The sequence below is a fragment of the Harpia harpyja genome, chromosome 14, assembly GCF_026419915.1.
Source record: "Harpia harpyja isolate bHarHar1 chromosome 14, bHarHar1 primary haplotype, whole genome shotgun sequence".
NCBI classification, from domain to species: domain Eukaryota; kingdom Metazoa; phylum Chordata; class Aves; order Accipitriformes; family Accipitridae; genus Harpia; species Harpia harpyja.
Genome location: NC_068953.1, coordinates 3,256,252 through 3,281,123, shown reverse-complemented (window position 1 = coordinate 3,281,123; position 24,872 = coordinate 3,256,252). Strand labels below are relative to the sequence as shown.

General features: G+C 51.5%; 1 protein-coding gene across 8 annotated transcripts; it reads right to left on the bottom strand.

The window, feature by feature from the left end:
• Positions 1-590: 590 nt before the first annotated feature.
• WIPI1 (WD repeat domain, phosphoinositide interacting 1) lies at positions 591-22,276 on the bottom strand. 8 transcript variants are annotated; one of them, XR_008238318.1, is made up of 14 exons: positions 22,124-22,276; positions 20,601-20,683; positions 18,828-18,997; positions 15,195-15,291; positions 11,320-11,417; positions 10,173-10,265; positions 9,774-9,844; positions 8,739-8,846; positions 8,174-8,338; positions 7,881-7,988; positions 6,526-6,647; positions 2,653-5,763; positions 1,735-2,155; positions 591-1,138 (listed from the first exon to the last, which is right to left on the bottom strand). XR_008238318.1 is itself a non-coding variant. In XM_052808537.1 (13 exons), the coding sequence occupies exons 1-13, from the start codon at positions 22,192-22,194 to the stop codon at positions 1,091-1,093; spliced, it is 1,335 nt and encodes a 444-aa protein (XP_052664497.1). In that variant the 5' UTR covers positions 22,195-22,275; the 3' UTR covers positions 591-1,090. The 8 variants fall into 8 exon arrangements, 1 of the variants encoding a protein (XP_052664497.1); XR_008238319.1 differs by having other exon boundaries at positions 1,735-2,935; positions 3,295-5,763; XR_008238321.1 differs by having other exon boundaries at positions 3,295-5,763.
• Positions 22,277-24,872: the final 2,596 nt, after the last annotated feature.

Below are 24,872 nucleotides of genomic sequence, written 5' to 3'. Positions count from 1 at the left end.
GGATTGCGCTGAGACAAGGACTCAAGTCCCGGTGTTTGGAAAAGGCTTTTTTTGGGAAGCTGTCAGGGAGAGGTTTGCAGTGCAGAACTGGGGTAGCTCCCCATCAACTTTGGCTGGAAAGACCAGTGGTGTAACTGAATTTTTTTTAGGGAGGTCAGGGAGAGGTTCCCTGCCCGGAGGTGTCCCAGCAGATCAGGGCTCCAGGCAGAGAAGCTGCTCCTGCCGGTCCCAGCGCGATGCCAGGGGTGCAGATGGGGTGAAACAGCTCTCAGAGCCATTTCTAGGCAGATGCAAAGGCCTGGGGAGCTGCAAAGGCAAAATCGAAGGTGCAACTGAAACTTAAGAAACCACCGGGATTTCTCAGCAGCCGAGCGAGGGTTTTCTGAAACAATTTTGGACTCCGATTTACGCACCCAGATCTTTCTTTGGAAAAGCTGTAAGTGGACTTGTGTGGACTTGGCCAGGTGGGTCGGGTCGTGTGAGAGCAGCCGTCCTTGCACCAGCCCCCCAAACCCACTCTCCCACTCATAAAACTTAATCAAGACTGACATCTTTAGGGCCCCACAAAGAACAGCAGGAGCACGGGCAGCGAGCTGCCAGGGACAGACCGTGACTTTATTCTGTCTTTAAACATAGCAAATGGCATCTTCTCTAATATCACTGCAAAAATACTTTGCCTGGGTAAAATAGTATGTATATACTGTACAAAGACATAAGTTTAATATATCTTCCTATAAGTACATTTATACACATAAACCAGCATAAATTAGAAAAGGGTAAAACGGGTATATAAAATTCTGGTTACATACAAATCTGATTAAATTAGCATTTACATTGTGGTTCTAACATATAGTTTGTTAAATATAGCGATGTGCATACAGTACATTGACACCCCACCCAGACACGGATTAAAACAAGGGGCTAGCGGGGCCAGGTATTCACTTAAACATACTGTAGGAAAAAGCAGTGGCCCACCTTGGATTTTTTTTTTTTTTCTCGTCTTGGGGACTCACAAATCTGTTCTTCGAAATTCCTGGCTTTTCCAAAGCACTTCCCAGCAGCTGTCCTAAGCGCGGATGTTTGCTTCTCATCATGACCTCTTCGCTTTGCCCGGCTGACCTCCACGGCACAAGATTATCTACCAAAATCAAAACAGAACGGCCTTACTTTTCCCAGCAACAGGGTGTGTTTCAAGTTGGTTTTACGCACATGGGAGGAGAAGGGGGAGGGATGTCCTGCAGTGTTTTACTTTCCATTCAAAGGCAGATTCGTGAGCAGTTTATTTATTTACTCTCCCCCTCCCCAAATTTACAGTCTTGGGAACAGGAACCATCTGGCTTGGTGATAAGTGTGTCTTGCCTCTAGCTGGCATTGGGCTGAGCACAACCACGCTTGCAGGAGTTCAATTACTGGGGGTGAAGTCCGTTTGCCTGGCTAAGCCCTCCTAAAAAGTTCAGCTCCTGGCATGGCGGGAGGGGAAGGGTGCGTGCCGTGCATCACCGTGTCTCTCTGGGGTCTCCAGATGGAGCCCGGAGTTAAACGCCTGCATGTTAGACTGGTTTAGGTGAGGAGAAGCCTAGCCTAAGTATCAGAAAAACCTTTGAGTGAAAGAGTAAAGCAGGCGCATAGAAGAATAGGCAGCAGCGAGGACCCCGAACCACTTCACATCAGCTGCTCGTGCCACGGGACGAGGCTGGAGACCCTGGGGTAAGATGTGCCTCTGCGGACACTAACCGTGAGCCAAGACACAGCCCTCCCCTTTATCAGCTCCAGCCTTGCTAGACGTGACCTGCGTCTCCCAGCATTTCGGATGCGATTCCCACAGCCCCAGCTGCAGGAGGGTCTGTGCCAGCTCCTCCTCCTGGGAGCCGTCTCTCCATGGGCTTCAGAACCATCGCTTGCCCAGTTTTGAAGCACAAAACATTGGCCCTGGATTGCATGTTTCCCAAGGGACCTCAGATAATGTACTGATAAGCTGGGCTTAATCCTGCAAGCCCCAGCTGCCCAAAATGCCTGTCTGAGCTACCAGGGCAGGAGCTGCTGTGTGGAAGAAGAGGCCGGTCAGGTTCTGCCAAACTTGCTCATCCCCCGTGAAACATGATTATTAGTAGAGCTTCACTGCAAAATCTAAGGCCTTTCCTCTGCTAACAGCCAGCTGTTAAAAAAAAAAAAAAAATCACTTAAAAATCATTAGTGTCGCATATCCGCGCAACAGAACGAGTGAAACACCATCCAGCAGACAGTGAGGAGGAACTTGGGCAAATACCGGTCCCACGGAGCTGAAGATTCATCTGCAACCCTGTTGCTTGTATTAAGATCCGTGGTTTGGAGCAGCGGGGATGTGTGCGGACCCCACGCACACATTTCTCCCCCCTGCAGACAGCAGCGCTGCCAGGGTGGGGATGTCGTGCCGTCGAGGGCGGCCGTGGTGCACGGGTTGCTGGAGCTCCTGCTCCTGCTCGTCCTTCCAGGGAGCAGGCAGGAGTGGGAGCTGCAGCGAGGAGGAGTTTTCGTTCTGCCCTATGCACCCTGTAACCAACGCTGCAGGCAGGCGCCACAGGCAGCAGCATCCTTTTGCAGCACAGGCAGGCTGCCCCAACAGTTTTGGAGGTAGCCAAAAATCGATGTGGAAGGATGTTTTTTAAAGACTACCTGTGTATCGGTGAGGGGAAGCTGTCTTTGAAGAGCTGACCGCTGTATGCAATCTAGCCTGACTTAATGAAATGGCTCTCCCGATAAAGTCTTCACATCAACTCTGGTCCCGAAGATGACAAGCTTCAGTGTGCAGCCAAATGCAGGACGGATCACGTATGCCTGCAAAAGCATCGAGCAATCTGCTTGAAGAAATCACCTTTCCTACCAAATCCCAGAAGTTTTAATATCATCCCCTGGTTGCATTCCTCAGGTCCACACAGGCCATCTTGCTTGCTGAATCCTGTAGGATTTCTTTTGTCAAACCTCACAGCACTACCCCAAAACTGTTCTGACCGTGCCTTGGGTGGGGAGAGCCACTACGGTGGCTCCCGAAAGTGGAGCTGGCCAAGCAGTGCCCTGCCTGACCCGAAGCACACACCAACGGCTCCCAACACTGCTGGATACCTCACCGGCACCGATAAACCCACAGAAAAGTGGCAGCTGCTCAGGCAGGTAACCAGAAAACAGCCGTAATCGCCGCAATCATTTACAGCCAGAGCTGGGTTTGCTCTTCCCATCCCACAAAGCCTTCTGACCGTGCAGAGCAAGGGCGACGCAGCCTCCTCCCAGCACCTCTCCAGCACGGCACCACCTCCTCACCTGAGGCTTTAGCCCGCTGTCCATCTCAATAACACCCGCGTCCTTTCTGCGTAAGATCAACAGCAGACCTGAAAGCACTTAATCCACCCCATCAATGCAAGCAAGAGACGTAACTGCACTTGTTTAACCTCTTGCCGCAGGATCCTTCAGCAGTCCTGGCACAATCAGTAGCAACATCCACGTTCGCTCTTGTTGAGGCCATTTTTTATGAGCCCTCCTTGGGCTTCTCTTCTCTTCTCTGATCTGTCCCTCCTTCTGTTTAATGAACAGGCAGTTTTCGACAGTCAGCAACAGATTTTATGTTAGACTGAAGCTGCTTTTCCTCGCTCTTAACAGCTGAGCCTCTGAAGTCTTGCTTGAGGTCAGGGGAAGGCAAGATGTTTCAAAATGGAGAGGAACTGCTGGGTCTGAGCACTGCTGTTTCTCCAAAAGTATGTCTAAGTTCAAAGCCATACTCGTGGCGTGGGCTGTGGGTGAATATTCCATTTTGTCACAAGTTTTGAGGTTTTTAAAGGTCTTTTTGTTGCACACTGGAAAACAAACAAAACCCTTCCCATGTTTCCGCAAAGCAGAATGCTGTCAAAACATTTTTGTTGGATAAGGTCAGGTTTTCTCTCCCTCCTTCTCCGCACAGAAGTGACCGATGCCTGAAACCCCCCTTGAATGCGTCACTCAGACTGAACATCTCAGTGCTGAGAAAACAGCGAAGTTCAGTGAAATTCAGAGCATCAAAACATCCCGACCAACTCTCTGTACGCACTAACGCAGCAGGAGCCAGCGCCGCACTAGCTGGTAGACCAGATGCAAAACACATTACTGTCAGCAACAGAGGGGCAAAACCGACGTCCTAGCTGCAGAGACTTTATCTGGAAGCTCCAATTGCTAAGCCACCTTATCAGGGAGTATTTTTGGAAAGCGCCTTCCCTCCCACACCACCTCCTCCCTAACGTTACACATGTAAGTTGCCCTGTCAGGTTAATTACAGCACAGGATTTTGACAGATCAAAGTTCATTTAATAAAGCGCCTGCTGTTGTACAGCAGGGGTTTGGAGCTGCTTTTATACGGCATGGTCCCAGCAGGAAGGCTTATTCAGGAGCAGCGTGATTCCTGCTTGCTGGCATTTGCTTGTCCCCAAACCACATGTTCAAGAGCAGGTTCATCAGAAGGAAGCAAAGGATTTCTCTCTGGCCCTGCTGCTCCTTCCAGGGGCCTGGGCCACCAGCTTCTACGCGGCCACACGACTTTGACCAGAGGAGGGACATTTTAAATATCCTTCTTGGGTAACGGAGTCGGACAACTAGAAAACTCTTGTTCTCAGTTTGCAGCACGTTATGTTAAAGGTAACAAAAGAGAATTGGTCTAAGGTTTATGCAGCTTGAGTTGGATTTAGGCAGTGTTGTTTCAAAGGGAGTCATGAGCTAGTCGTCTTTTATCCAAATAACACTTTGCATCAGTTAATAGGAAAATGCCTCACAGAGGTCAGCCTCAGCATATGGAACAAATCCTGGGATCCTGATAAAAGTTTTTACTTCCTCCCTTTCAGGCAAAACTCCAACAGCAGGATATGTAAAAACTGAGTAAGGGATTCAAAACTCTGCCAAGTCTACAACTTGAAATCCATTACAATATTCTGCTGTATTAATGCATTACTATTACGAAGACACCACTGATTACAACCAGATCATAGCACAGTACCAACATCTGTCCATTTAGGGGTTAGATACTTAACATAATAAATGCGTGTGTAATAGCAAGAGGAGCAGGAGAGACACTGCCAGGCTTAAGTTAGATTTAAAAAGCCAGCGTCTTCTTCCAACGGTAACTGAGAAAGTGCCACATAAAAATCATAAAATGGTTTAAAACTGTTATGCTTTTCATCTTTGTACATGGAAAAGGAGTTTTCTTTTCAGTTAGCTTGGAAATGAAGAGACTGGTGAGGTTCAGGTATGTGCCAGTTGCATTCCATAAACTAATACAACTGACTATAAATGCAACAGGAAGTATTACATTTTTATTTCTATGTGATGGTATTGTTCAAGTTAAAGCTATTCCTGGTAATGCTAGAAATCTGCGCAAGGCACAAAGGTCAGATCTGGATCTGAACGTCATGCTGCATCTGCACTTCATTCAAATAGTTTGTTCAGATCCATCTCAAATTACTAGGTTTGATCCTCTTTGCCCCATCCCTAGCTGCCATTTAGTGGGGGTGTACTTTTCCTGGCACTGTCCCTATAACTTAATTAGTTATTTTAGGCTTCACAGTGAGCTGGGACAAGGTGGGGGCAACAGTATCTCTTCTGTGAGAAGTTAATACTTTCTTCTTGGCATGAGGGCTGAACTGCAGTTTTAGGGGTCCCGAATGCTCACAGGAGGAAACTCATTCTCGTCATCAAGACACACTGGTCCAGTTGCAAACTCATGCTCTGGGATAACCTCTCCTCGCAGGGCACCACCGTCCTCTGAATAACCTGTCCAAGTAAAAATACAAAATGTTACGGATGAATGGATAGAAGGCGGCTGGAAACAAACAGCGGAGGCACTATTTTATCACCTTTTTAGCACAGAGCTGCTTTCTCTGGCTTTTTGGCAGAGCTCTGGGGGACTGTGGAAGAGAAAGGTATCTCTGTTGACACTACAGATTAGGGAATGGACTACATGGCTAGCTCCTGTGGCAGAAGCTTTCCTCTTCCCGCCATGAATGTAAGCACCAATTTCAGAATAAGATCTACATCTGTATGCGGACCTTAAGACTCTGGAATATAATGTGATAGTCACCCCAGCCTTCTTCTCCTGCAACAATTTAGTGCTAGCTTCATTAGGGTGAGGTGTAACAGGTTTAGGAGAATCTGTAGTGATCTTGCTACAAAAATAGTGAGATCTGACTTCTACACCCACGGTTTCAACTCCTGGAAATCAGCCTGGCAGCAGCTGCTGTCTGACAAACCGTGAAGCTCGGATGTGGTTACTGCTCTGCCGGTGGGGCTGTTTGTGGTACAGCTCTGCACAAGGAGGAGAAGCGCTGGCAAGGGGTCCCGGGAAAGAGAGCAGAAAATGCCTCGCCTGTTTTTGGGGCAGGGGATGAACCAGGTGAGCTCAAGAGAGTCCTGCTGCCCCAGCCTGCATTGCACAAGTGGTGTTTCTGTTTGAACCCTTGGAAGCTGGGAGACTTTCCACTCTGCCCCAGGTGGCTTTTTTGTTTCTGCCTGAGGAAGGGCAGACAGGATACTTACCCGGCATGGTCGAAGTTGAAGGCACTGTACTTTGTCTGGCTACAGTTGCTGCATAAGATTGAGGTAATGGAGGCCGAAGGTCGTTTTCTGTGTTCTCCTCCATCTTTCCTGAGCCAAGCAGACTAATTGTACAGGAGCAAGAGAGGGGAGAAGAGTTAGTTCTGATCCCAACTGTTCCTCCCCCCAGCACCGGCTAAGACAAGCATATGCATCTACATCTCCTTGAAGCATCACTGCATCTAGGCACTGCCTGCAGCCCTAACAGCGCTGCAGAGGGGGAGAGCATTGTGCTCTACAAGTAAAGCAGGGGGGGAAGCAGCAGATAGGGAAAGCACTACTTCGGCTAGAGGACAATGCTGGCACGAGAATAGAAGAGAACAGATTGACCACAAAAGCTTTAGGTTACAAAGGCAAACAGTGTTTCTAATCACAGAGGGGGCTCCGAAGGGCTTCCAACAGGAGCGGACTAGATGGGAAAAGCAGCGCTGGCTAGTTTAGGACGGAGTTTGAGCAGAGATATAGTATGATGTAACGTTAACACATGACCCAAGGGCCCTTTTCAGTCCTCTGATGCTGAGAGGAACCCACATACAAAGCTGGCCCGCCAGCGCCGGACGGCTGCTTCGGGACGGGAGCAGGCGGGCGTCAGCGGTGTCTGAAGGCGGTGGGTCGGCCGGAGCACGCTGGACAGCGCAGCTTTGAAGTACCGTTGTTTTGTGGCTTTTCAAAAAACTGCTGGCATTTTCCTGGCTGTCAGCCACCTCCCAGCTTAGAGCACATGTTACATCGCACCCCACCCCAAAGGCTTCACATCTGGAGCCAAGTAGCCCAGATGTGTGTGTGGGGGTTACGTGCTTAATCAAACTTGCGTACAAACTGAACAGCAGCACGGAAGACTCTGCTGTGGCACTGCCTGCCTGCAGGCGTGCATCTGTGCAGGTTTTTGTTTACGGAAGCTCCCAGCATCGCTCCGCACCATCCCATTCCCACAGTCAGCTCTCCAGCACCCACTCACGCCTGGAGAAGGTGCTCTGCTCTCTTACCACCGCGGTGGTCAGCGCTCTGCTGCTGGAGGCATCTTCAAAGGCACAGCCTGCCCACCTCTGCTGTCTAAGCTGAGATGTCCTACAACTGCCTAGGGATCTGAGATGTCTCTGGTTTCTCCTGCAAGAAGCCCCACATCCCTGCCTGCTGACGTGGTTCCCACCCACACCTGTTGGATCAGGCAGCTAAAATCACAAAGTCAGTTCTAACGTTCTTGCTCCTACAGCACCATTTTGTGCTTTCAGGTGAAATTTCCCTTAATTTTTTAAAAGATAAGCCTCTGTGTCAGATGTCTCTGGAGGTATAGTTACCTGTGTTTCTTAATTAAGACACACTCCCCTCCATCTTGTGGGTCCAGGTTATAGATATAGAGATGTCCATCTGACGTAGTCACCAACAGTCGAGGCAGCTTCTGAATCCTAAAAAGAAAAGCATCATGAGTCCAAACACACCTGCGCTCGCACACAGATACAGCACGCACCCATGCCACGTGCTCTGCAGGTGCGGGTCCAAGATAAGGGGCCACAGCGATGGTGTTCTGCAGAGATAGTTGTGTCTGCTCACAGGCTGGCGTGGCAGAGGGGATGCAGACGTCAGTACATACGTGGAGAGGGCACAGATGTTCCTTTGTCCAGAGATGTTCAGGCGGACAGTGGCAAAGGCTCGATCCTGGTTCATCATGCCTGATACCTGAGCAGGGAGGTAGTTGGTAGCAGCCTGGAACATCTTTCCCATGTAACCGCTCCAGGTTGGAGGCTCTTCTGGCCGGCTGAGGGGGTCACAAAGCAGCATCAGTGGCGCTACCGCAACCAGCGTGACAAAACAGACCAGGAACAGACAAAACGATCCTGATCTCAGATACGCGAAGGCTTTCTTTGGAGCACCTGCACACATTGTGCACCAGCCTAGCTGGATATGTGGGAAGGAGGTACGGGACAGCGGCAGCTAATAAACCCAGAGCGGGCCTGGAGAGGGTGACAGCAGGGATGCAGCCTGTAGCTTTTCCAAGGAACGAGTCCCTTAGGACACAAAGCCAAAGAGACAGTTTGCAGCTGGTATTGCTCATGGAGAGCACATGGTGAGGAAATGGAGGCCAGCAGTGTAAAGGCAAACCTTTGAAGCAGACACACCCTTGGGGCAGGCAGGTTAACCCAGGCTAACCCCCTCACCTGTCAGTGAGATGCTCCAGTTTAAAGATGTGCACGGTCTCCGTGTTGCTGGAAGCACAGAGGAACTGGGAATCCATGCTGAACACTAGAGAGCTGATGTTCACATACCTAGGGCCAAGTAAAGACAGGACTGGTCACTTCACGGCATACCGTTCCAGGGGAACTGCTCAGTTTTGCTCACAGAGAAGAGGACGGGGAGGAAGGAGACCCATACACGGTGAGGAGCATCTGCCTGGCTGCTGCCGAGCCTGTGGGCTTACTGACTAGCATTTCCCTAATCCCTCTGCTCAGCAGAGCTGGGGGTAGCCTCGAGCTAGTCACTAACAGCCAGAGAGGTGGAAATGTCCTTGCTCACAGAGCTGTCTGTGGAGTGAACATCTGCGTCGCCCTTGCTACGGCAGCTAAAGCTTCTGGTACTGCAAAAGCCAGGGAGGCTATCCAAAGCGCTGGGTAGTGGGATCCATACGGCATCTCCTCCGGCACAGGTTCAGCAGGGCCAGGGTGTCTTGATCATGGCAGTTTTTGTACTTGCAGAAGTGGGTGTAAAATCACAGGCAGGTCAGGGATGGGGAAGAGGGAAAAGTCAGGAATGGATCTACTGAAAATATTTGAGGGAGCCTGCAGAAGGGCAGCAACAGCCCATTCCCGCCATCGAGACTTGGGCTCTGCACAAATGACTTAGTAGCTTCCAAGCATCTCCTTTGTGAGGGCAAGAGTTGGGCTGATAACTTTGGGGACTTCATTATTTCAAGTAAGAAACAAGGAAGGACAGAGTAAAAGGACTGAATCTACCTCTGTTCTCTGCAATCGCCCTGTTCTGTGACACACTGAATTGAATCACTAAACTTGCCGGAGGCAGCTGGGCGCAGCGTGGCTGTCTGGCACAATGACATTTCTATTTGATACGTTCACTCTTGTTTTCTTTCTGCAAAAGATGCCAAAGCCACCAGGATCTGACGTTGCCCTGTCCCTCTGTTTACATTTTTGCTCCGGGAGCCCTCTGTGTACTTGTCACCGACAGAAGAATGAACTGACCTTTTCATCCCGCGCCGGAATTCATAGAGCTTTTGCCCCCCAGGAATGGAAAATACACGAATGACTGTGCCCTGCAAAAAATGCAAATGGAAAGATCACGCAGGAGCAGGGCAAAGAGCGTAAGCCCTTTCTCTGACACACCCAGGAAACTCAGGATGTGCAAAGGCCCCTCCTGTTTGCCAGCCGGAGTCAATCTGAACCCGATACACTGGCCTCTTACAAGTCAGAGTCCTTTTAGTGCCCCTCCTCTGTTAGCCGCATTTAAGAACGGGCAGCTCAGAGGTCCTGATCTCCGTGCTCCAGGCAGCCGATGCACCAGAGCTGGCTGGGACCCCCCCTGCCAGCCCCAGGCAGAGAGCACAGGCAGCAGGGAGGGTGCTCGCAGCAGCGCTCACTCACTTTTTCGGAAGCACTTGCCAGCTTCGAGCCGGTGGAGTTGAAGGCAAGAGCAGCCAGAGGCCCGTCATGGGCAGGAATCGTGCAAGCTGTTTTCTGTAGGGCAGAAGGTAATGTGAGTGCAAAGAGACATGTTGCTCCTTGGACTGTTTAAGGGCAGGGCATTCCCTACCTCGCACCCTATCCAGGCCTGTCGATACGGATTCATGGGATCGTATCGCACTTAATGGTATCCCTTCAACATCCTCAGAATTTCTTATCTCTGCCCTGCCTTGAGCTCACTCCCCACCTACTACGGCCACTGTGATTACAGAAACCTCATTTCAGGGGCAGAGGTCCTCAGCTCCCCGCACCTCCAGGCTGCGGGATCGCAACTGCGCCCTCTCCGAAGCCTGGCATTTCTTTCTGCAGAGACAGAGCTGGCCTCCCTGCAATTCGCTCGGCTGTACAGCAAATCCTGCTGCAGCGACACCACCCTGATGCCTGCGGGGAGCCCAGGCCCTCGCTAGTACCTCTCGCAGCAGCAGCGCGTTTTCCCCTTGTGCTCTGCTCCTCCCCTGCTGCAGATCTTCAGCTCCCGCTGCACGTACAGAGCGACAGCCTTATGTAATCCAAAGCCCTGGCATAAACAGCAGATAATCATGACCCCGCTTCCAGCCAGGGACAGATTTCCTGAGGGGGCTTTGGACACCTCGCCCTCTCCGTGACTTCGGGTCCGGCACCTCTTCCAGCCCGCGGCGTGGCAAAGGAGATGCTCCAGGTCCTGCGCTGTGCCTGGAGCAGCTCCAACCCTCCCTAAGCCACCCTGGACACATCATTCCCATGCGATACGCTACTGAAGCTCCTATAGGAACCCCCTATAGGAACCCCTGTGTCAGCCTGGCAGCAGCCCTCGGGCTGCGGGGTCATGGGTCACATTTCCCTTAATATCCCGTACTGGGAGATAGATGTCCTGATCTCAAAGAGACCGTCTGCTTCGCACGGCATCCAAGCGAGGGGGATGGGGAATGTGCCTCCCCGGGCAATTCCCTTGCAGCCTAGCTCGGTGGAGTGTATTTATTCATCCTTCCCAAAGGCCCTGTTGGCTCTGCTGTGGTTCTGTTTGTTTTTAGTGCCTGCCGGTATCCAAACGGGCAAGCTTCGCACTTACCAAAGTATTTCCGTCGTAAAGCGCGATCTCTCCGCTGGTCGCGCTGCCGGGATAAGCCAAGTAGGAGTTGGCGTGGTTGATCGAGAGAGCGCACAGACCTGGCAAGGCGAGAAGGACGCAGCTGAGGTTGTTTGTTGGTGGAGGACGGAAAGCAGAAACGCGGCCACGGACACCGCAGGGGGTTCAGGCTCTGTCTCATTTTGGGGCAGTGTCCTGCACCAGGGCACAGGCCGGCAGTGCATGGGCAATGCCTCGGCCGTGGGGACACCTGCTGGCATGGGACAGTACGGCTCCCTTCTCCCTGCCACCGTCCTCCCCAAACCCCGCTCAGAAGGAGCCCAGGTCCTGCTTTTGGGCACGCTCTTGGCTTCTCCCCCTTCATCGTCTCCTTTGAGAAGGCAAGAATAGGTGCGTGAAACACAGCAAGGGACATCTTGGTCTCAGGGCTAACAGGACTCATGTCCAGGCACATCTGGTTACCTCCAGATGTGCGCAGGGTGTAGGTGCTGGGTCAGAAGCTCAGATGAGCCGTGCAGCGCAGATACAGCCCCAGCGTGAAGCCTGGCACGTGAAGACTGGCATGGCAAGGCAGCGGCTGTGGGGCTGGGCAGTGTCGTTTCCTTTTTCTCGGAATGGAAAAGGGAAGCAGAGAAAGACAAAGCAAATGCCACAGTTGCGCAGAGAGTTTCCGGCTGACAAGGAACTTGAACCTAGCTAAATTTTAACCACAGAGGGAATTGTCCCCATAAGAGCCATCTGTTTCTACGCCAACATGAGCATAAAGGTTCCCGAACGCCCCTTTCAAAGTGAGCAGGAGTTACAGGATGAGACAGGGATGGATGGATGTGTGTGTGGGTACGTCCATCCGCCTGTCCCCCAGGTGACCTTGGAAAAGAGCATCTCTTCCTGCCTCTCATTTCTGCCGCTGGCTGAGGACCCATCCCGGTGAATCCTGTCACATACAGAAACGGGTCTCACTTGCTTCCTGCGCCACGTCTGCGTGCTCACAGTCCTCCCAAATCCAACTCAAGGCTTCGGCATGACCTGAGCTTCCTGGCCCCCGCCGGGGGGTCCCACCTAGTCCCACGTGTGGAGGAAGCCGTGGGGTTAAAGGCTGCCAGGGATGCCGCCGTACTCCCCAAACAGGACACCCACACGCGTGCACGTATACGCGCAGACGCACGCACACATGCCGTGCAACCCGTTGAGTCAGGACACGGCCCTGGCCCAGGCCCAGCAAGCGGGGAAGGATCGGCTGAAGCTCTCGTTTTAGGTCATTGTTTATAACTAAACAAAGAGACCGCAGCAGAGCCAGGAGCTGCAGGATCGGCCAGGGGCCCTAGGGATCCACTCCCTATCAATCACAGGCATTTACATCATGCCAGGGACAGCGCGCACCGGGGAGAAGAGGCGCAGCAGCAGCAGCAAAGTGCAGGCAATTAAAAGGCACCCAAAGAGGGAGGGATAGGAGGAAGGCAAAGATAGCCCAGAGACTTTGCTCGTGATGAGCATCCTGTCTTTTCAGGATGGTCTTCCCCTGGCCCAGGCAGCACGGGGGCATCAGCGCAGCCCTTTCTCCAAGAGGAGGATCTAGAGAACGCTCGAGCTAAACAAAGCAAGCTCTGAGCGGCTGGTGTGAGTCACCCGCTCCCTCTGCTCCGCGCCTGGCTGGGAGAGGCAGACGGGAAGCCAGGCCAGGGGAAAACACAGATGCAAGTGTACTGGGCTGACCTCAGGGACGCACAAAGAACAAGGATCACAAGGGACACGGGCAGCCTTTGAAGATGCTCCTCTGCTCTCGGCAGCCCCACAGCCCTGACGAGGCTCGGTGCATGCAGTGGCGGGCTCGGGAGGGAGGAGGCAGGCTGGTGCTGCTCAGGATGGCAGCTCTGGGAATGCCACATCGCAGGAGGCTTCCTCGAGCTGCATGGAAAAAAGCTACTGCGTCCAAGAAGCCTGGCCTTGCCCCCAAGCCCGCAGGTCCAGGCACATCTGGGGCTTGTGAGGAGCCGTGTGAGGTGGTTTCCAAAGCTGCAGTCATCCCCGAGATGTGCCCTCGTGGCACGCATGTCACCATGAGCACCGCGACCTCCTCGGTGCAAATCCTACCCCTGACATGAGCTACATGAAAAACAACGTGCCTGAGCACACATGAAAAACAACAGGCTCGCCCACCATGGGCATTTTCCTCTCCTGCGTGGAGGAGGCTGGACCAGGAGCCGCGTCCCAGGCAGGAACGGCCAGGGATCTCATTGCCACTGGCTGTTGGTGGTGCAGCAAATCCCGGTCCTCACTGTCGTGGTGTTACTGTGCCCAGGGTGCACGCTTTGTGGGGGTGGCACACTTGCTGTGTGCTCCTACACCGCCCCGGCACAGATCCCTGCTCCAAAAAGGGTTGTTTAAAGAGTGGTGAGGCTGGACTGCTTCGGCCTCCTGGACACGCTGCTCTCGGGGTCAGGCTTGGGACCAAAGCAGATGGTCCAGGGAGAAAGGCAACACGCGTGGCACAGCGCTTGTCACTCAGCTCATTTCAATGACAGCTGCTACGGTAAAAGGGTTTTAAAAAATTAAGCCCGTATGAAGTCCTGTGATCCGCAGCAGCCTAGTCCTGGCTCGGCGAGCGCTGATTGCTGTTGATCTCAAACCATGACCTGATCATTCGGCCCCACTGCAGAACAGCTTCAGGCCTGGGTACCCCTGCCCTTCCTGCTGCTGCTGGGCTTTCTCGGGAAGGTTTTAAACTTTAATTATATTTGCAGTAGTTAGTATGTTTAATCCACATGGAGAGGCCATCTGTTGAGACCTGAAGTAGGTCAGGGGAGCCGCCAGAAGAGCGTCCCTTGAAAGCCCAGAAGCCAGGCGTGAGCACATCAGCAACTTCCCGATCAACCACCCGTGAAACGATGCTGCAGCCTGCGACCGACCAGGATATCACAGCAACGCACGGCAGCGCTGCCGCAGGCACTCGGCCAAGTTTCCCTCTCCGCGGCTAAAAATAGCTCCTCTCCCATGAGCAGGAAAGCCGGATTCACCCTACGCTACACAGAGAGGATCTGTTCTGCAGCCACCTGCCCTGCCCCTTGGGTTTGTAGCATATATGGAATAGTATCAGATGGCAGCCCGGGCTCCTGGGAGCTCCCTGGCAGGGAATTAGTGCTGTGCCTGGCTGCGTTTTCTGCCCTGGGTGATCTTCATAGTGCTAATCACTTTGGGAGCTGACCCCAAGCCCATAAGTAATCACAGGAGCTTTCTACCTTAGCAGAGCAGTGCATTTCCATGGCCAAAAGAGAACCTGGGTTAACCGCAGGACTGCAGGGAGCGCAGAGCCCTGCAGCATGGCATGACGCTGCAGAGCTGACTCATGCCAGCAGCGCGGGGAAGCGGGGCTCCGGACCCGGAGAACGAAAACACCGTGGGACTCTCTGATGCAGGGCACGGTGAAGGAAGGGCAGGGAGCCCCAGAGGGAGAATTGCAAGTTGTCCTGTATGTGGAGGGAAACTTGCGGTCCTGGCTTGCCTTACAGCTTTCCGCTTGTGAAAGAGAATAAAGGCACACTGCGGAAAGCTGAGAGCTGCACGGACATCTCATGTGAGGACAGGAAGGGACCGAACCTGGGAGGTGAAGTCAAACCACGCTGACTGTTTCTGCTCTCCTTTGACACATTTGCTCAGGACAGAGCTGGGTTTTGCTCAGGACAGAGCAGGGTTTCTGCTCTCCTAAGCCTGACTGACTACCTCCATTCATTTCTGGCTCCCCAGTGCTGAATTAGGATTCACAAGCCACAGGCTGGTTTAAATTCTAACACAAGTGTTGTGGCTCTACAAAGCTCCTGCAGAGCTAATCTCTCCCTTTCACACAGTTTTTCCATGCTTACCTGTTGTATTTGGAGGCGTATCCAGAATAGTCTTCAAAAGCTTCATGTCCTTAATGTTATGGATGTAAATTGACTCCTCCAGGCAAACAACCAGCCTCTGCAAGGACACAAGGGACATGCACAGAACCTCACCAGCATGGGCACGGTGCCTCTGCCTGCTGCTCCCACAGTTCACACACCCAAATCTTCACTGTTAGAAAAACTTAACAGGAATTCCTCACGCACTGAAATGTAGCAGAAAGATCATCTCTTCTGCTTCTCCATCCCCTCTCACTGGACAACCTTTGATTTTGTATGACTCTGCTTTTGAGAGCTGCCTGCATCTGGTCTTGCTTTAGAAAGCAGCTAAAACACCACGACTTCTTCTCTGCTACTTTAAGAGCTGATACAGACCCCAGGAACGGGAAGACACATCATGATTATACGCTACCATGGGCCTTGATTACCATCTATTCCTATCCCAACTTTTCTTTGCAGTTCTGTTGATGGCAAATTACTTTTTGATCATAAAGACCTGGCAGCAGACAGGCTGCTAATCCTGCTTGTCAGTATGCCAACAGATGGGACTATGTGCCCCTTGCCCTAACTTTTTCCTGATTTGGGAGCGAACATTTAGGTGATGGGCCTCCCACTGCTGCTAAACCTAATGCATCTGTTCAGCAAATTACTGTTTCTTTTCCCATTCTGCATCAGCAGGCAAGACTCTGCTTTATGTGCCCTGCAGAACCGCATAAAAACTGGGCTGGGAAACATTTGTTCAGGGACAGCCACATTTACACCATCTTGGCAGATGGGTAGGGTATTTCCAAGTTCCTGTGCTTGTACCTCTTCTACTGAACTTGTCAGGAACACCCACCCACCCAGCCAAGAGGCAGCTGCTAAGAGAGGAGCTGCCAAGCGATGGGGAGGAAAGGCAGAAAGGAAAAAAGGAAGCCTAATGCTGTAACCTTAGCACTGGGCCACCATCTCTGTGACCACTCAGCTTTGTGTCTCGGCTTGGTCCAGATCTCTGTGTGTTACCACGGAGGCATTTTTCATAGAGGCTTTTTTTGGGACCAGGCTTTGGATCTGGCTGAAGGGTTGTGCTTTCTAAGTCCAGTGAGCACACAGCTCCACCTACGTTAGTGCCAAATGTCCAGAAGCACTGAAAACCTCCCAATAAAAACGTAAGGCCAGGCTCCATCCAGGCTCCTGAAGTTGGAGGACCCAAATCCATGTACAGGAAGCCTCCACCTCTTTAGAAATGAGGCCACTTATTTAGTAACTAAATGTGGAGCTTAGTCAGTAACTTGAAACACCCACATTAGAAAATCTTTGCCTTGCTCCACCATTACTCTCGGATCAAACTCTTTCCCGCTTCTATTCCTGCTAACCACAGCATCTGGGGCTGTGTCAGAGCCATTTTGCATTTCCAGGAAGACTTTGCCTTTTCTACAGTAACAGCCATCGACTTGCTAGCAGAGACCGTCAGAGTAATATTTATACAGCTGATTTCGGCAAAGCCACCATGTGCTTTCCCAGAACTGCAAAACGCACTGCTATTGATGTACAGGTGAAGGGAGGTTTCCAGATGATGGCAAAACAGCAGCCAGAGCTGCAGCAAAAGATGCTGGCAGCGACAGGGACAAAATCCAGGAAAGTGATGGGCGTGGGAGGTGAACAGGCGAAGGAGGCCTGGACAAGCTCACCACAAGTTGGAGAGGGCTGGTTCTCTGCCTCCTGCCCTCCGTGCAGCTAACGTCAGTGTAAACCCTGCTGAGATGAGGAACGGGTTTTATCCTCACTGTGCACAGAGACGGAGCCTCAGACAAGGTGCCTGGTGCTGTGATTGCTACACAGGGTTCAAGGCACTGCGTCTTGTACAAAATGTTACTGCTCACCAGTATTTTTCTTTAGTACTTCAGTTTGACACAAATCAGGTTAGATAACTGAGTTGTATGTTGAGGACTTAAACGTGCTGGGTATGGACACAGCCAGAAAAACGTATCAAACCCCTCCAAAGAGCTCAGCAGAGTTTCGGCAGTGAATGAAAACCCAGGGAGGTTACGGGAGAGCTTCTCATCGGTCCCACAGCACAGCCTTATTTCCCACTTTGAGACAAATCATGATCTACCTTAACACGCTTAAGAGTTATGATGGAGCTTGGAACAAAGAATTCCCATGGATCAACAACAACCGAGGGACTTGCTTGTTTGCACAACAAGGACTTTTTCACAGAGAGATCAAGTCAAAACATGCGCCATTTGTTTTGAGACCTGTTCCTGTTTTATTTGCCACTATTTTCCTGTGTTAATGCCTTGTATGGGATTTGGCCTTCTATGGACTTTTAATGAAGTATAGCTTTCATACAGAAGCCCAGGCAAGGGGTTCAAATGTCACAGCGCATGCAGAACCTGAGTGCCACCAGTTTAAATCCTGAACATAGACTGAAACAGTGATTCCTCTTCTATTTACCCAAGCATCTGTAGCATCTTCAAATCTCTCCAGACGTATCTCTGTTACGGCTAGAGGATGAGCTCAGCCCAGGATTTGCACCCAAGCTCAAAAAGCAGCCAAAGAACACGGATGCAAGGCTGGGCCTATGCATCATCTTCAGGCAATCTGCAGAGCAGCACGCGGGGAAAAGCCTGAACTTATTTTATTCTCACACTAATCTCCTAGAGCTGCTAAGCAGAACCTCCCAGTTTATTTTTATACATATATATCTATCTGCAATTCAAAGGAAGTCCTTATTTTGCCAGCTCCATTGTAAGTTTAAGTGAAAAAAATCAATTTAGGAAAGATTTAATTGTAGTACAGGAACTTCTGGTCAAACACAGCTTTACTGGAAACTCAACCCAGAGTTTCCTTATGGGAGAGCCTTACTGCAGGACTCACTGTTGCTAACTGAGGAGAGCCTGATTATATACAATTACACAGACTGCTTATTTCTTCATTGTAAAATGTCCTCTGCTTCTTATGGCATATACTTTGAAAATAATTATGGACAAAAAGAAAAGATGACTTAAAATCCTCCAAAAGGGCTCAGGGCTGCACGAGGCTATGTTAGTTCAGAGAGTAACACTCTCAAAGCCTTCTCCTAGAGTGGCCTGAATATTTTCTATACCTTTAAAAATAAAACAAGGCTGCTAGCAGTACTTGAGAAGCAGCCTTTCGCCTCATCCACGGAGTTCAAGTTACTCCTGGGTTTTGTTACCAACTTTGAAGGTCTCATTTGCAACCAAGATGGCAGAGGTGGGCCTGAAGTCAGGATGTAGAATCCAAGGGAGGGAGGAAGATGAAAAGGTGGGTTTTTGGCAGAGCTGCGTGCTGAATAGGCAAGAAGGCAGACCACAAAAAGCCTTTGTGTAACTGCTACGAAAACAAGGACTTAGCTTCATTTTACTGAAGCAAATAGTTGCGGCAGATGATATCCACAGCCATCCTGCTCCTCTGTCGGAAGTCACCAAGGCTGAAGTGGAGCTGGTAGGAGAGGACAGGTACCTATCCCTCCAGTCCCACTTCACAGCCTCCATGCAAACCTACCCAGGCTGCCGCTGCTCTGCTAGGCAGTGGGGTCCCAGCTGGAAAGTCAACACCAGCAAAGAGCCAGAGTGGGACAACTCTGGCTAACCCCTTTCCCCAGCCTCTTACCTGACGATTCAGCCGGATGGACAGTATGTTACTGGAATAGCTATAGTTGCAGATCTCTGTCCCTTTCTTGAAGTGGTAGACATTCATTTGCTGTGGCTTGGCATGACTGACCACAACCACAAGGCTGCTGGAGAACAGACGCTCCACAATGTAAACATCTGGGATTTCATCTGGGCAAAGAAGGAAAGCAAGACAAGAGTCTTTAGCTTGGCTTATGGTTGGTTTGATTGCAGCAACAAGTAAGACTCAACTCAAGAGGGAATCGGGTTGGAACGCTCAATGCTAAGGTGTTCAACATCTGCTTTTGTTAAAAATTTCTCATGCCTGGCACAAAGCATTTAGGTCAGAGCAGGAAGGGGTTAACGAACCTTCCCATGAAGGCAGAATTTAAGCCAGCCCCCTTTGACAGTGCTGTTGTGCCTCTCCTGGGCAGGGCCCTCCAGCTGAAGCTAATCCTTGGGAAGGGGATATAAAAAGGAGGAGCTCACCAAACTTGGTCATGGATTTTCCTGGAGGGAGTGAACAGGCTAGGGCTTGCTGAGGTAAGGAACAAGCTGTGTGTAACTCACTGTTTATTCTGCATGGTGTCTGATTTCTCCCAGCCTCTTTAGGGAAGGCTGACATGTTTAAGCTCTCTCTGTCACTGGGGTTGTGGTCTCTAGAGAGCTCTAGCATGGCTGTGGTGACCAGTGGTGTGGTATGTCTTGCAGAGACCAGGTTTGGGATGACTCCTGTTGTGTTGAGGAGGCACCATTACAATGGTCCTGGTGGACCTGTACCTAAACCATCAGGGACCATGACTTCTAGTGTAGGTAGCCCTGAATGGTGCTCAGTGCTGAGGTTGTGCTGTGTTGGAGGTAAAAGGACTGATCCACAGCCATGATGTGGGTCTGCTCATGTCTCAACCCATCACCTCGAGTGTGTCAACAGCAGGGATCTGCTTCCCTTTGGCCTGACTCTGGGGGGCAATCCAAACCCCTAAATACTTTTTAATGTAAGTCTATGGCTTGCTGCTGTATAGCAGCTCTGTTACCCTGTGAGACAAAGAGGAAAGGAGCCTGGACTTTGCTCCAGATGATGCAGCTATGGCTGGTTGCTGAGGCTCCTTCTATAGCCACTGGATAGAGACTAGCATATTCCAGCTGTGAGGTGTCTCTTTAGTGCATCTCAGCTGAAACACTTCTGGCCATGGCCTGAACCAGACTAGAGTACATGCTCCATGAGGCCTGACTTGTTTCAGGCTGTTAAGTGCATTGCATGCTGATCTGAGTGCAGCTAATAGCTGAAAGCCTGCTGTGAATGACCTTCTCGCATGGGAAACCTGTTAAAAACATCTTGCTTGTAAATACCACTTTGGACTAAAAGCCTGCATGTTATCCAGCATCTGTGCTGGGAGCCTGCGATCTCCTGTCCATGTATGTGAAACATGCTAGTGGTAACTACCTCTGAATGTTGGTTTGCAGGACAAACTGCTGCTGTCAGACTGACAGCAGTGGAAAAAAAAGCCAGACTCTAAGCTTGTGGGAGTCCTTCAACTTTGTTAAACTACTGCTGACTGTTCAGAAGCTTCTCCAAGGCTGTAGCTCACTCTAAAGGCTGCTGTGCACAGGGCAATAACCAGACCTGTTCCTTTCCTGATATAGGTACAGCAGAAACAGATGCCATCCCTGCAACAGCAGCGAGCAGAATCACCCCCTCGAGGCAGACCGAAGTGCAGTGATATAGGTAAAGTCTGTTGGCCAACATTCCACTGCTGTGAAATAGGAAACCTACTGCTTTCATGGACCTGGTCCAGTTGCTCCACAGAACTTAAGGAGAAAAGCCTGTATCCAGTTGTAGTTCCAATTGCCAGGGAGCTGCAAAGACAAGACAAAAACCTGCTAGTTCAGATCTGAAGGCCTCCAGGTGATAACAACAGTCCCTGCAGGTAGGAGAAACGGGTAGTTCCTGGTACAGTGATCTGTGAAGGCACAACTTCAGTTTCCACTCTCAACCTAAAGCATATAAAGTAACTAACCCAAGAATCTGGCTTTCCATCTGAGGCTACTGCAGCCTACAGAAGGCAAGTATCTTTGTGAGATGGCAAACTATCATCCATTCCTATGGTCCTGTGGCTGCCAGAGGAATAAACAGGCATATCTCTACCTGGGAGGCTGCAGAGGGGACCTTTGGGACATAAAAGGGGGCTGTTTCTGAAGGCAGGAGCTGACACACTGAGGGCTGCGGAAGCTTTGCTCTCACTGCTAATGGCAGTGGGCACAGGCATGCAGCGCAAGGCGCAGTCATGCCAAGCGCTGGCTCTGCTCAGTTCCAGATATAGTAAGCAGCAACATCTAGGTCTTAAATCAGCAGCCAGCCCAGAATACCAATGCACAGTGTTTGTGCTGGCGGCGGCGGCCAGCAGGTTCACGTCAGCAGCACGTTGCCACCCATCAAAGCACTCTTTGTTTAAAGCAGTGCTGTAAAGGTAATGGTGTCTCCAGGTGTGGGACTGGTATCTGTGGTTCTTATCTTGTACCCCATAATCTGGGCTGATCTTGGCTACGACTGCCAGACACCGTGTGTGCGGCTCGCTGCTTCGGGATGTTTGTTGTCCCTCTTGGAAATGGTTCTTAAATGATGGGCTTTGAAGCAGGTAAACCACAGGTTAGCAACGGTGTAAGGGCGAGAAGCTCCAAGGAAACCATCTGTTGTCTTGAGGCGGCGGTGGGGCCGTATTTTGGCACAGGCTGCTCACCAAAAGCCTGGCCGGAGCCCTGGGCAACTTTGCCACCTCCAAGGTGGCCGCAGCGCAGGTCAGCGGACAAAGCCCTCGGAGAACATCGCTTCTCCGACCATCCAAAAAAATACTTCCCAAACTGGGAGGGGGGGGGGGGGGGGGTGGGTAAATAAACCAGTGATTCCTCTGGGTTTGCTGCCTCCCTTGGACTCCCAGAGACCGAACCTGGGGGCACTGGAGGATGTCTAGCGAGATCCAGGTGCCCCCAAAGAGGGGGGGGGGGGCAAGGCCTTGTAGGCCCGGGTGGGGGGTGTCCCGTGGGGGGGCCAGCCCCGTTTGGGCCGTGGGGAGAAGAGCCTCGCCCAGGGACCCGGACACGGGTGGAGGGGGGGGTGTGTGTGTGAGGGTGATCCCACGGGGGTCGTCCCTGTGAGGGCAGCCCAGCTCCGTGCTGTCGTGCCCCGTGGGGGGGGGGCTGTGGAACCAGCCCCTCCCTAGGCCGTGGAGCCGGGACCGGCCCCGCCCGGCCGCCGCCGCCTCCTCCTCCTCCGCCGCCGCGCCCCCCCGCCCCGCTTACGTGCAGTCCTGGTTGTAGGAGAAGCAGCTGAGCGCCGCGGACCCCCCCGGGGCCTCGGCCGCGGCCTCCATGGAGCGGGCGCGGCGGCTCGGCCCGCTCCGGCCGCCTCCCCCGCGGCGGCCCCGGCCCGCTCCGCGGCGCTTGGCGGCGGTCAGGGGCGGTGCCGCCTCTCATTGGTCGGCGCCCGACCGGAGGGGCCGTTCTACCCGCGGATGGACTCGAGGATCGACCTATCCGAGAGGGGAAGGCGGGACGGTCCCGCCTCTGGGTTTAGCGGAGCCGGCTGCTATTGGCTGGCGGTGGGGAACAGCTGTGCGTGGCCACGTGGTGATGTTGTGGTTGCATCAGACGAGCCCGGGCGGCTGTGGTGCGGGAGGGAGGGGGGCTGCACATCTGGGGGGGGCTGCACATCTGGGGGGGCTCACCGCTGCCTACAGCGGCTGGGAGGCGACCTGCCGTGGCGGCGCCGGTAGAAGTGAGGGACACACAGAGCAACAAGTGGCTGTTGGGGCGGGGAGGGGTTCAGTGACGTGGAGAAAAGGGGTGATGACGTCGTTGTGTCACTGAGCCGAAAAGCCTCCTCGGCGAAAGAGTGCTTTGAGGGGTCTGGTTTTCTCCTCCTTCCCCAAATTTACGCTCTGAGCTTGGCTGCGTTTGTGCACAGAGCAGCTCGGTGCGTGCGGGCAGCGCCGCCGCTGCCTCGTGGGGTCCGATCTACCGGGGAAAATCCAGAGAAAAACAAACCCCGGAGCCAGTCGCTAAATGACAAACGTTCCAGAAGTCGGTACAATGACATTAGCAGTGCACAGAAACGCAGGGGCAGAGCCTGCAAACCCCCTAATTAGATGAGTAATCCTCATGTGAGTGCTGAAGTCATTGGCCCTAGATCACTTGATGTGCACCACAGGACTTCTGGAAAAAAGAGCCACATGCAATACCATCTAAATGAGCCAGACTCTATGTGGACGCATACATCGGCCTAGATTAATCCCCCTTTGCAGCATGTGGGCCTTCGAGTGTCCATAATATTCCCCTGTTACAGACTTTAAAACCTGCAACTGTGAAGATGATTGATTTGGGGGAGAAAGTGTGAAAACACACAGCTTCAAAACAGCGTTAGCTTGGAGTGAGGCTGATGGCAGATCGTCCCTAGGACACGGAGCACATGAGAGACGCTGCAAAGGCAGCAGGGGAATAATTTTAAATTCATCATGTTTTGGGGGAAAACATCTTCTATTCATAGGGGCCTAGTGGGAAGCTCTAATAAAACCCAAAAATGAAACAGAAAAGCTCTTTCTGAATGTCCTGAGACCGTCCCTGTGGATCAGCATAGCTTGATTTTGAAACAGAAAATGGGGTTGTGGAGCAGGAAAAAGTTTAAAAACAAAACACTCAACAAACAAAAACAGAGAGTCAGTGCCTTGTATTTCAAAAACCAGTTTCTGAGCAACTGCTACAGTTGGATGTTTGCCACTTGGGTAATCACCACGAGCTGGTTTTAAAATGTAGCCTTGATAAAGCAGAGCCACAGAAACATCTGAGACTTAGGCAACACAATTATTTTTGTAGCTTGACTGATGCAACCGCATTGGTCAATCTTCCTTTCAGCGAGCTGCCTACAATGGCTGTTTAATTAGCAGAGGTGGGAGAAACAAACAGTTCTTGTTCTCTGCTACAGTGTGAAAACCTTTGGTGGCCTTTGGAGCAGGTGTTGCTGTTGAGTACAGCCATGCCACAGCGATGGTCGTGGCCGTAAGATCAGGGCAAGCTGCTCCTCTGGCTGGAATAGCTTCCGTGTGGTGGTGAAGCCCAGCCTCACAAGAGCCCTCAGAGATCTCAGGATCTGTGCTCTGGCAGATTGGGGCACTTGGGCATGAAATAGAAGCTGAGGTGCTGTGTGTGGAAATTGTGGGTCTTTCCGGTAAAGAAATGAGGTCTCTCTGATGTCTCAAATGTAAAGAAATAGCTAAACTGATTTTTCAGGAACATAGCTTTGGAAGGAGGTAGTAGTTAGGGTAGTGGTTAGATCCCAAGAAAGATCTTCTTGGGATCTGGGTATATGTCACACCTGGGGAAAATGGTCTGGCAGAGACGACAGAGAGTCACGCCAGACACCAGAAGGATAGCTCTTGCTCTGATGCGTGCATTTGCTAGGAAGAATATATCAGGAGCTGGCTTCCCTTTCCTGACAATCCTGTGATTGCAGTAATTCCAGGTGCAGTAACGATTGACGACAACAACCTCAACTCAGTCATTAACTCTAAAACCAGTCCAGAGTGTGGCCATCTGATCGTGAATATTTTTCAATGCAGAAAACTTTGTATGACAGATGTTGGTTTGCATTCGCCACCCTGGGTGTAAGTATTCAAGCCTTAAAGAGGAAATGAAGGTGAAGAAATTGGGAAACCAGCTGCTGTGCCTAGAAGGGCCTCTTCCAGCCATGGCATCCTGTGTGTTGCCATTTGGCATGAGAAGGGTTAGGTACCTTGTGATAGCTTTTAGGCTTTCTCCCTGGCTCAATGTTTAAATTCCAGCCAAGCTCTTCCCTCTCAGATAAAAGCCTGCTCCTACTGATATGTCTGGTATTTGAATGAAATCTGCTACAAAAAAAAGCAGGTCTTGGCAGGGGCTAAATCTGCTAAATATCCTTCACTGGTATTCATGATAACCAGGAGCCCGTTGAGGGACCAGAGCCTTCCAGGGGAAAAAATAGGCAGGAAGGAACAGGCAAAAGGTGAATGTCTAATAA